The sequence below is a fragment of the Alligator mississippiensis genome, chromosome 9 (genome assembly GCF_030867095.1).
Source record: "Alligator mississippiensis isolate rAllMis1 chromosome 9, rAllMis1, whole genome shotgun sequence".
In the NCBI taxonomy this organism is placed as follows: Eukaryota; Metazoa; Chordata; order Crocodylia; family Alligatoridae; genus Alligator; species Alligator mississippiensis.
Window position 1 is genome coordinate 60,607,708 of NC_081832.1, and position 12,269 is coordinate 60,619,976.

Here is a 12,269-nt window from a genome sequence, read left to right on the forward strand (position 1 = left end):
CTGCAGCTCCCATTGCAAAGCAAGTGAAATAGTGATAACTGATAAGAGAGTTCATTTGTGTCCAGAGAGCCTGGATAAATCAGGAGGGAAGAGCAGCTGGATCTTGCCAGCTATATTGTTTTCTACCTGCACCTCTGCTACTCAAGGTCAGCTGGAGGACTTCCTTGGCATGAATGCGCCACCAGAGGGAGTCAGGAGCCTCTGTCAGTAAGGGGGGCAAGGCAGGCGGCACAGCAAGTGTCAGTCTCCAGGGAGAGATCAGAGGCAGGGGGGGAACCTGGGGGCTCCAGCTTCTCAGCTGAAAGCTCTGTCAGGTGGGGGCTAAGGGAGCAGCAGTATTGGTTCATGTTAGTTCGTTCCTGCCAGGGCAGAGAGCTGTTCCCCCTGCCGCCTTCCTGAACTGCTTCCCCATCTGATTGTCTTTGCAATGGATGTCCGAAGCAGCAGGTTCTGCAGCTCCCATGCTGGTCACTCTGAAGTCCCCGGCAGCTGCAACCAGTCCAGGCAGTGTCACTACAGCAGGGGTGGGCAAAATGCAGCCCAGGGGCTGGATGCGGCCCGCCAGGCTATTCTATCCAGCCTGCAGGGACCCTAAAAATTTAGGAAATTAATTAATCTGCCCTGGGCTGCCTGTCATGTGGTCCTTGATGGCTTACCGAAACTCAGTAAGTGGCCCCCTGCCCAAAATAATTGCCTGCCCCTACGCTACAGCCTCCATGGGCAGTGACACTCTTAGCTGCTCACCAGAGATTGTCCCTAGCGGAGAGGACCATTGATCCTCCCTTCCCCCAACTCAACCCCGCAAGATGCCAGACTTAGACATACAAGTCCTTTAGAGGCCTCTCCTCACACTACTCACCCCCACAGCCCACAGGCTCTGAGGGGGGAGCCTGCCTGAGGAGGGGCCCTGATGCTCCCTGCAATGTACAGCCCAGCCATTCCATGCCCTTCCCCCTCTCCCAATTTGTAATGATGTAAAGCCAACAAACAACATGAAGTAAGCTCTGCCAGGACCACAGGGATGGGGGTCAAGGGGTAACACCCCCTCCTGTAGGAATAGAGGCCTCCCTGTTATTGGCCAGCCCTCACCAGCACAGACTAGAAAGGGGAGAAGCAGTGGAGGGGAAGAGTAGAGCAGGAGGGATGATAAGACAGCTCACTGACCTGTGGGGGGCTGCAACTTCTGCAGGATGCTCGAGACAGCCAGCTTCTTTTCCAGGGTGGTGGAGCTCAGGTACTCATGATCCAGCAGCTTGAGCAGCAGACTGAGCTCTGGGAGGAGCTGGTCCAGCACTAGGGAAAGCAGAAGAGACAGCTCAGTAAAGGGAGGGAGCCAGCTGGGGAGAGGACCCGAAGGCTTCACTGCCGGACTCCTTCCTCGCCATAGAAGGGGCGATGTTAGGGGGGCTCACCAAGAGATGGAGGGAAGGATAAAACAAAAGAGTCTCAGGAGCATACAGTATTTCATAGATTTCATAGACATTAGGGCTGGAAGGGACCTCGGAAGATCAGAGTCCAGCCCCCTGCCCCAGGGGCAGGAAGTCAGCTGGGGTCATAAGATCCCAGCAAGGTAAACATCCAAATGTCTCTTGAAGGTGTTCAAAGCAGGTGCTTGAACCACCTCCGATGGCAGGCTATTCCAGACCTTGGGGGCTCGGACAGTAAAGAAATTCTTCCTTATGTCCAGCCTGAAATGGTCTTGCAGGAGTTTATAATCATTAGACCTTGTCATCCCTTGGGGCGCTCTGGTGAACAAATGTTCCCCCAGATCCTGGTGGACACCACTGATAAACTTATAGGTGGCCATCAGATCACCCCTGAGCCTGCGCTTTTCCAGGCTGAAGAGTCCCACAGCTCTCAGCCTGTCGTCGTAAGGTTTCTTTACCTGACTCTGATCGTGCACGTGGTTCTTCTCTGCACCCTCTCAAGCTTCTCCACATCCTTTTTGAATTGTAGAGCCCAAAACTCGACACAGTACTCCAGCTGTGGCCTCACCAAGGTTGAGTACAATGGGAGAATGATGTCCCCAGATTTGCTTGAGAAGCATCTATGGATGTAAGCCAGCGTTTTGCTCACTTTACTAGTCGCAGCATCGCATTGAAGGCTCATGTTCATTTTGTGGTCAATCATGACCCCCAAGTCCCTTTCATCTGTAGTGCTAGCCAGCGTAGCATTGCCAAGCCTATAAGGATGCTGCAGGTTTTTCTTCCCAAGGTGGAGAACCTTGTATTTTTTGGTGTTAAACACCATCAGGTTCTCGTCTGCCCACTTCCTGAGCCTGTCAAGGTCAGCCTGGATCGCCCTCCTGTCCTCAAGTATGGATACTTTACCCCAAAGTTTGGTATCGTCGGCGAACTTGGCCAGTCCACTTCTGACTCTAAGGTCCACACCATTAATGAAGATGTTGAACAATACAGGTCCAAGGACAGAGCCTTGAGGGACCCCACTCATCACAGGGCACCAAAACAATTGGCTTCCGTCAACCACCACTCTCTGGGTCCGACCACAGAGCCAGTTCCCTAGCCAGTGGATTATGGCCGCAGTTGGCCAATTTTGCCAAGAGATGATCATGGGATACCAGCTGGCAGGCACTTCTGGGTAATCTGGAGTACTTGATTGGCTGCTCGGCCACTGCTCAGCCACCTGATTGGCTGCTCGGCCACCGCGGGAAAATTCAAACCGCTGGCCTTAAAAAGCCTAGGAGACTCAGCGCCTCCTCTCCCTCCTACTGCAACCCAACACCTTATCCAGGAAATGCATAGCCCCACTAGGGGTAACTGGACCTGGTCCTGGCCATGGGGGATGACCTGGTGAGGGGACTGCAGGTCCTTGACCACCTGGGCAATAGCGATCATCACCTGCTGGATTTCACTATCCAACGCAGGGCGTCAAGAGCTTACAGCAAGGCTAAAGCCCTTGAATTCAGAAGGGCCAACTTCAATGAGCTTAGGAGACTAGTGGGGGAGGCACTAAGGGCCCAGAAGGTAGAGGAGATGGGAGTCCATGAGGGAGGGTCGTACCTTAAGGGGGTGATCCTCCAGGCCCAAAGGCTAACAGTACCTGAGAAAAGCAAGGGTTTAAGAGTGCTCAGAAACCTCCTTGGCTCAGCAAGGGCATACAGGAATGCCTGAGGACTAAAAGGGGGGCATACAACCAGTGGAAGGGAGGAGCTATCACCAAAGAGGAGTACTCCTCTTTGGCCCGGGATGTAGGAGGGCTATTAGGAAGGCCAAGGCAGAGATGAAACTCAGGCTAGCGTCCAGGATTAAGGACAACAAAAAAGTCCTTTTTCAAGTACATTGGCAAGAAGAGGGCACCAGGCAATGTAGGGCCCCTGCAAGACACAAACGGTAATCTGGTGGCCATGCCAGACAAGAAAGCTGATATTTTTAACAGTTTCTTTGCCTCTGTTTTCCTGAACAGGGACCGGGATATCCCACCTACCAGAGGTAGGGACAATCTTGGGGATAGCTCTATCAAGACTTCAGTCAGTGCAGATGTAGTTAGGGATCTTCTGGAAGGGCTAGACATTTTTAAACCTGCAGGTCCAGATGCCCTCCACCCAAGGGTGTTGAGGGAGCTGGCAGGGGTCATCGCGGAGCCTTTGGCTCGGCTGTATGAGCATTCGTGGTCATCTGGCCAGGTGCCAGGGGATTGGAAACTGGCTAATGTGGTCCCTATTTTTAAGAAGGGGAGTAAGGAGGACCCAAGTAAGTATAGGCCTGTAAGCCTTGCCTCGGTGCTCGGGAAGCTCTTGGAGAGGATCATCAAGGAGCATATCTGTGGGAGGCCAGCAGAGGAAATCATGTTCAGGGGCAACCAGCATGGCTTCACCAAAGGCAGGTCCTGCCAGACCAACCTGATTGCCTTTTACGACCAAGTAACTAAATCCTTGAATGATGGTGTCGCTGTGGACATAGTCTTTCTAGACTTTAAGAAGGCCTTTGACACTGTCTCTCACCCCATCCTCATCAATAAATTAAGTGACTGTGGCATTGATGCCTGCACAGTTGGATGGGTAAAAAATTGGCTGATGGGGTGCACTCAGAGAGTAGTGGTGGACAGGTTGTACTCAACCTGGCAAGATGTGAGCAGTGGGGTCCCCCAGGGCTCGGTCCTCGGGCCCGCACTGTTTAACATCTTCATCAGCGACTTGGACAAGGGGGTGCAAAGCACGCTGTCCAAGTTTGCTGATGACACTAAGATGTGAGGCGAGGTGGACACACTTGAAGGGAGAGAAAGGCTGCAACTAGATTTAGACAGACTACAAAAGTGGTCAGATGAGAATAGGATGGGGTTCAACGTAGACAAATGCAGGGTGCTGCACCTTGGGAGAAGGAATGCGCAGCATACATACAGGCTGGAGAGTTCCCTTCTTGAAAGCACAGAGACGGAAAGGGATCCTGGAGTCATTATTGACTCCAAGATGAACATAAGCCGCCAATACCAGACCACAGCCAGCAACGCCGGCCATACCTTGTCATGCATCCAAAGGTGCATCTCAAGCCGGTCCAGAGAGCTGATACTCCCCCTCTATGCGACTTTGGTCAGGCTGCAGTTGGAGTACTGCGTCCAGTACTGGGCGTCGCACTTCAAAAGGGATGTGGCCAGCCTGGAGAGGGTTCAGAGGAGGGCCACCTGCTTGGTGAGAGGGCAGCAGGACAGGCCCTACGAGGAGAGACTGAAGGACCTGAAACTGTTCAGCCTCAGCAAGAGGAGCCTGAGGGGGGACCTGGTGGCTGCCTACAAGCTCATCAGGGGGGATCAACAGCAAATAGGCAGAGCCCTTTTCTCCCCAGCACCACCTGCGGTGACAAGGAACAATGGTCATAAGCTGATGGAGAATAGGTTTAGGTTAGAGATCAGAAGACAATATTTTACAGTTAGGGTGGCCAAAATCTGGAACCAACTTCCCAGGGAAGTGGTCCTTGCCCCTACCTTGGGCAAATTCAAGAGGAGGTTGGACGATCACCTGTCTGGGGTCTTGTGAACCCAGCATTCATTCCTGCCTGTGGCAGGGGTCAGGCTAGATGATCTGTTCAGGTCCCTCCTGACCCTAGCTACTATGAAACTATGAGTACCAAGAAAGAAAAAGCAGCAAAGCAGCAAAGCAGCTACCAGAAACAGAGAGGGTCTTTTTTGAGGCACCTTATCAACAATCATCTGCACACCAGGAAGTGTGCTGATGAGGAAGAGGCCCCTGTTTAAATCCCAGCTGAGCCAGCTGCTTGGCATTCTCCGACTTTAGAGCAAGGCATGCAGCCTCCTTGTACCACATTTACCAGCTGAGAAAAGAGGAAAGAAAAAACTGTCCAGCATCTGAGTCAGGATTTGCTGGGGGAAAGCACCAAGGAGGAGAAGGGAGAAAGGCTTCTTGTCTGTGGCTTGCTCAGAGCTGGGAAGCAGCATTCTCAAGCCTGCAGAGGGAAGTGCCCAAACCCTGTACAGATTGTGTGGCTCAGCAACCCTTCCCCTCCCCACCAGGATCCAGCATGGTCCTGCCAATTGGCTCTTCCTCCTCTCTTCGCAGCTCCCCCAGCCCTCCCCTTGGGAGGATCAGTCTTCCATCAGTAGCCTGGTAACAAGATACCCCTGAACTAATTTGCCCCTGGTGGGATTGGTTTCTCAGCTGCTGTAACCCACCCCCAGCCCCAGCCCCAGCCCCAGGTCATGTCTTGTTCATGGGAGGTCAGGAGACAGAATAAGACAAGAACAAACTAATTTCCAAGTCCACACTCCTGTTTAATTTTATGGGGGAGGGGGCAATACAAATCCCTACCAGCTGGGCTTCACATGATGGGAGAGCAGGTAAATGCATAAGCAGCAGGTGCCAAACCCTCTCAGTCATGCTCCAAATCTCAGCATCACCCTAACTCTGCCTGCCAGCACAGATGTGCCAAGACCCAAGCCCATTTGGATAGTAGGGCTCCGAGAAGCCCAGCTTGAGGAGTGATGAGAGAGACGCCCAGACCAGAAAGTGATGAGATCTGCTCTGAAAGGCAAAGACAAAGAAAAGAAACTGAAGCCAGAAGGATAAGCCAGATCTCTTCCCTTAGAATGCATTTGCTGCAAGTCAGCATAATATGACCAAGGTGGGGTCCACAGCTGGCTCTCCGTCTCCAGAGGCCAAGGGGTGGGAGGAAAGTTCACAGGGCCGACTGCAGAGGGAATTCTGATGTGCTGACTAATGGAGATGGTTAGTAAAGGGGGTAGGGAAGAGCCGGCCAGCATGTTCACGGCCAAGCTCCACAGGAACAAAGAGCATCAGTTCTCACTAGAAGTGCTTTGTGGGAAGTAAGCAGTCCAGCTCCCAGTGAGGTATTTGCCCCCAGCAGAGGATGCCTGCATATCACCCTCAGCACAGCCCACAGGCCTCAGTGCAGGTAACTGAGCACACCGAAGACTGGGCAAGTGAACCACTGGTAGTAAGGTCACTTATGGTTCTGGACACTTGGATTTGGAATTAGTTTTGGCTAATTTGGCTGTGGATACAAATTAAAAAAGAAAAAAAGTGAACCACTGGGCCCATGGGGCACTGCTGCTGCTTTGGGCAGGCTGGTGAGTGCAAGGGGGGCATCCACACCCAGAGGAGCTGTTCACACTCCCTAGAGCCCAGGAGCTCCTCCCCACTCCCAGGTAAAATGAAAGCGGTGTCCCAGCACACTGCTAGCAGCTGATGGCTGGTACTGGCAAAGAAAGATCCTGATCACTTAGGAGGACTAACGATCTTCCTGCTGTTGACTGGGACTTAACAAATGGAGGTGAAAATGAACAGGACACAGGAATCTACGCTGTCCAAAGCTTCTGTGCTGCAGCTCTCACACAGGACTCCTCTCCCCATTTTCTGTGATGTTGCTATAGGGCTGTTAAATGCCCGCCACTTTCCATCCCAGAAGCAGCTGCATGTCAGAGCTTGAAGACTCCTGCATTCGGGGACAAACTGTGCTGGCCTTTCAGGAGTTTGGCCAGTACAGGGGCAGAGCAAAGGTGACTTTAAGCTACTCTGGGATGAAGTAGGGCCAGCACAGTCCTCCTGAAGCTGCTCTAAGAGACCGTGTCCTTGCCCAGCTGGCTAAGAGCTGCTCTGCAGCTCTATAGAGCAGGAGTGCCCCTTGATGCTGGGGCTCTGAAGGGAATGGAGAAGGGCAGTTTACAGCTGCCCTCTGTAGCTCCTGCCCTTGGGGAGCTCCACAGGGGCCATCCTTCCCCCTTCACACTGCAGGAAATCTTGCAAGCTCTTAGGATAGTTCAGCTGCTGGTGGGGAGAACGTCTCCAGCTCAGTTGTCAGCAAGTTATGTTTTCCCACTCAGTCCAGGCTTTCCTCCCCAGGAAGGGTGGAAACAGAGAATTAAACAGGGGTTAGCATTGGGCCACGTAAAGAGGGAAGGGGCCTGTGAAGACATCCAACTTCCCTCCCTCACATGAAGCAAGAGACACTGGCTCCCTCCATATCTGTCTCTTAAAAGTCACCCATATCAAACACAGCTTCTCTCTGAGTCTGGTAGCTTCACCTGCCCTGACAGCTGCTGAGATGAACAGCACAAAGGGCAGGATCTGACTAGCCCCATTGTCCTGCACAGGCCTTTGCCAAAACGGGAGCAGGCAGCATTGTTCAGTGATACTAAGGAGGCAGCCACAGCCTGCTGCCAAGGTGAGGCATGGCAGCTCTGGTCTGGCCGTGGTGGTGTTGTCACAAGTCTCATATTAGCCGGTGTTTTCTTAAAGTCCCAGTTCCTGATTGCAAAGAGAAAAAGCAAAGATGCACATGTGAAATAGTGAGTTTCTAGCCTTCCTGACTGGAGAAAAGCTTGCATGCGCAGGTAACCCGCTGCTTTACAAATCTCACAGTTGGGAGTTGGGGGAGGCTGACTTGCAATCTTGATCTGCAAGACTGCAAATCTGGAGCTGGTGCTGACTCAGAATCTGAGAGAGATGAGCCCAGACATACCACAGCCCCCACCCCGCTCCTCCCTGCCTACCTCTCCTCTGCCTGGATCGGAGGCCCCTTGCAGCTCCTGGTCTGGGAGCAGGTTCCTCGCCCCAGGTCACTGCCCGTCCAGGATGCAGGCAGGATGTGGCCCTCACAAGCCACTTCCTGCCTCCTGAGTTGATGAGCTTCTATCTCCACAAACCTTCTGTTTCCTCCTCCCTTGCCAGAGCCAAGCTAAATATTAACCCTTCACCCCATGAAGATGGATGTTGTCAGCTCCTCTTGGCCTACCACCCTCCCTCCAGAGGACCAAGAGATGCCCCTCCCCACTCCTGCTCTCCAGACAACCAGAAGCTGGGTGTCAGTCAGACTTCCACATCTCTCACACCCAGCCAGTCTGGGCTGGGAGAAGGAAAGTTGCTTTGGGGAGAGAGACCATGGCTCCTGTGCAACATAAACAGAGCTAATCCTCGCTGACCTCTGGAGCTAGAACAAACAGGGACACCAGACCAACCTGCTTAGATCATCGGTTACTGGAGTCTTTTATAACTGCTCCAGGGCCAGGTGGCCTGGGGCCCATTTGACAGCAGCAGAATACATGGAGGTTCCCCAGCCACAGAAGAATTAGAAAGTGGGAGACGGTGGGTGAGGGCAGTGTTATGAGCTGGGGAAGCTCAGCTCCCTCCCAGCCCACCTTTCAGTGTCCTCTGGCTAGAAGAACCTGTGGATGGTGGGGGGTGTCTGCCAGTGCAACACTCCCCACGGCATCTGGATGTGATGCAATACTGCAGCATAAACGACACTGCACAGACAAGCTGCACCAAGACGTCTGCCCTCAGAAATTCAGGATTGCTCCCCAGACCACAAAAGCAAACCACCCCTCAGCTGAAGCATTTGTGCACCGCTTGGGCAGGATGACAAGCTGGGCACGCACATGGAAAACCACAAACTTTCCATGTCCATGGCCACCTGTCTTGGTTGCCCCCAAACCTGATCGGCATGACTCCTAGACATGCGGAGGAGGCGGCAAAACTCATATTGCCTGCCTCTGCAGCCATCCTGAAGGGTGAGTCATCTTCTACCCCCTGCGCCCCACAATGTAACACTGGTGTCCAAGAGCCTGCCTGCCCAGCAGGCCTGATTATAAATCCTTCCTCTTTCCTCCCATTCTCCCCTCCTCCCAGTCCCAGGCCATGCTATCACTCACTCCATAGGTTAAAAGTTCTAGGAAAAGTAAGAAGGTAACATTCAAGTAGGTGCTCAAGTACCCATCACTCCAAGCAAACACTCTTTCCTTGCTTACTTTGAGCTTAGCTGATAATGGCATAATCATTTAAAGTGACCTTTATGGGCTCCTTGAAACTATGAGGAGACATACCATTCCCTATTCACCCACACTGTCCCCCTCTCCTTCCACCAGCCCTGGGGCAAATGGACCTGGAAAGTCAGGAAGGTGCAGGGAATGATGCAACCCAGAAGCAGACACCTCTGGCTTCCCCTACTGCAGAACAGCCCCATTTCTTCCAGAGCCTTATTCCCAATCCATCTTGCAGCAAAGTGAGCCATGATCACTGCAGTGTGCAGCTTCTAGCCTTGCAGCTTCCCATCTCCTCAGCTCAGGTACCCTGAACCAATATCTATGCCAGGCGCTGGTGTGGGGTGGGGGTCTGCCTCTGGTACTTGCCAAGGCCTTTCCCTTGCCTGCCTCAGCATGTGTGGAGTCACAACCACCAGCTCCTGTTTCAAGGTCTCTGCAGACTGGCTGAGGGCAAGGGGGCAAGTGGATCACCTATTAATAGACACAAAGCAGGCGCTATGCAGTAAAGGGTGACAGGGAGGGGCATGGAGACCCCAGTGCACACAGCAACTCCAAGCTACATTTACAGAAGAGGCAAGAGTCCCTGATAAGCAAGGCTTGTAACCCAGCATTGCAAGCCAGTGAGCTCATACAGTGCCGCCTTGATGGATGGCTCCGAATTGGGGTGCGCAACACAGGGATCCGTGCAGGCACTGAGGGCTCCTTTGTTTTCCCTTCAGCTGAGCTGTCCCCTCCCGTCTCCCTTGTTAGACACACACCAAAATACAAATTGAAGGGGAAAAAAAAATCCAATCAAAGAGGCCTGTGATCCAAGAAGGAGGGGTGGGGGTGCGTGCAGGCTGCTCAGCCGAATCCGCCCGGGGGAGGGGAAGGAATTAATTTCCGAACTCATTAGGCTCCCAGCCCAGATAAGGTTAATGCGGTGGCTGCAGGAAACGAAAAAGGAGACTGCTTGAGGCCTGGCGTCTCGGGGGTCCTCCCCCTTCATACTCACCCACTACAATCCTGCCATTTTGCCCATAGCTTGTGGTAGAGCTGAGGGAGCTGGGCAGAAAACCCAGCTTCCATTTAGACTGGATGCATCTCCCATCATTTCCCATTTATGCTGGGGCAGGGAATGATGGTAGCAAGATGCCAGAGCATTGTTGAGGACCTTCCTGGACCTCCAGACGCCCAGCCATGCTACAGGGCACCCTAGGACACCAGGCAGGAGATGGCACACTCTGGTGGAAGAGATATCAAGAGAAGTCCCAGAGAAAGTGGGAGCGCAGGGGTGGACCTTATGTCTCCCAATTCCCCTCTAAATTAACGTAGGAAGGTTCCCTGCAGTGCTGTCTCTAGTGTGTTCTCTAATCTAAAATGGCTCAAGAAACAGAACATCTACCAACCACGGGATAGGTCTCATGTTGATCATGATCTCCAAAGCTTTTGCCTCCCAGCTTGATGGGGCCCACACACCTCATATTAATGAGGAAAAATGCCAGGACTCTGTTCACTGCACCCTACACACCTGGAAACCCTGCTTCTTTTGAAGGGTGCCCTTCTACATGTTCATTGCTTTGGCATCTGAGTTCAGAATAAAACCCCAAATAAGTCCCCACAAAGGGATGATGTTCCACTCAGCACCATGAAAGCACTGGACAAATTCCTGAACAGGAGAATGGGGTTTGGGCTAGCAGCAAGGGACAGGACCTTCCAGTTAGCAGATATGGATATTACATTAACAGACCTGAGTGCCCTCTCCTGGTATTGACAGCCAGATGACCAGCTAGTGACCCTGAAAATACACCACTTAATGGCAGGATGTTAACAAGTTTCCCAAGAACTACCTACAGGAAATGGAGGTTTAATTTTTTCCCCATACATAATAGGTTATCATTTTCTCTTCTTTAGCATCTTTCAGGTTGCTAAAGATCTTTTGTTACTCCTTTTGCAATCCTGTCACAGTCAGCAGATATTTGTCTACACATTTCCCTGCTGGGTAAATAAGGTGCTCAGATCAGGGGACCTGGTCAAGGTCACATGGGGACCAGTGGCAGAGGAGGAGTAGAATCTAGGGGGCCTGAATCATCTGACCCTGAGGTCATGTTCCCTCCCAGATACTGAAGGAAGAGAGCAAGCAAACATACTCCTCCGAGATCTCTCTTTGTCCAAGAGGTTAAAGACTAACCAGACCACAGGGGAAGACACTATGCGAGTGCTGTCCAAAGGGCCTGACATTTTGGGCTTTGGATGCTGAGAGTGGCTGAGCGTCTCATGTTCTCCCCTGTGGCAGCTTGGAAAGCATTTGTGTCAACAAACAATTCTGGCCTCAAGGGCTTGATGAACTGCAACCGTGAAACCACAAAGCCCTGGAACGGAAATGGCAACTGAGACATCAAAGGGCATCTTTGCTCCTGAGAGGGGGAACTCAACTCCACATCAAAGCAGGCTGGAGGGTCTGAGCAGGTGAATGCAGCCAAAAGGAGACCCCCACACTGCTCACTGCCTCCCCCATGAGCAGCATCCTAGAGGCGGCAGGTCTGCTGGGCTCCCTCCATGGTGCTAAAAAATGGATCTCACCTGTTTGTTCCTTCAAGACTTCCCTAGACTTGCTATTGCTTCACATTCAGCCTTAAGTCCACTGGATCATTTATCATTAAAGCCCTGGGAAGCAGGTGGGCTGGGATGGAATGACCAAGGCCTTTCTAGTTCGTGCACATCTGGTCCTTCCTACATTTCCAATCTCGTCCCTGAAGGAAGCTTTCTAATCACTCCTGTGGAATTGGGGACAGGGAAGATGAGAATGCAGGAGGGATTTTTACTTGGTGAAGTCAAGGATTGCAGGAACAGCAAGTTTGGTGCTGACTGACTGGAAGGAGGCTGTAGGTCAGGCCTGAGCAAACCAGCACAGCTGTGTGGGGACTCTGAAGCAGGAGAAGCAGTTGTTGCTGCTGGCAAGGGCCGAGGTGTGCTGGCACAGCCAGAGGGTGGGGACTACGTCTGTGCTATCACTAAATCATCATTTCCATAACCCTGAG

At 52.4% G+C, this 12,269-nt stretch overlaps 1 protein-coding gene across 1 annotated transcript in view; it reads right to left on the reverse strand.

Moving 5' to 3' along the window:
* AFAP1L1 (actin filament associated protein 1 like 1) overlaps positions 1 to 12,269 on the reverse strand; it is a 49,075-nt gene that overhangs the window by 19,060 nt on the left and 17,746 nt on the right. The window contains exon 2 of the mRNA XM_059733506.1: positions 1,165 to 1,293. Coding sequence (XP_059589489.1) covers positions 1,165 to 1,293 — 129 coding nt within the window. The remainder of the gene's footprint in view (positions 1 to 1,164; positions 1,294 to 12,269) is intronic.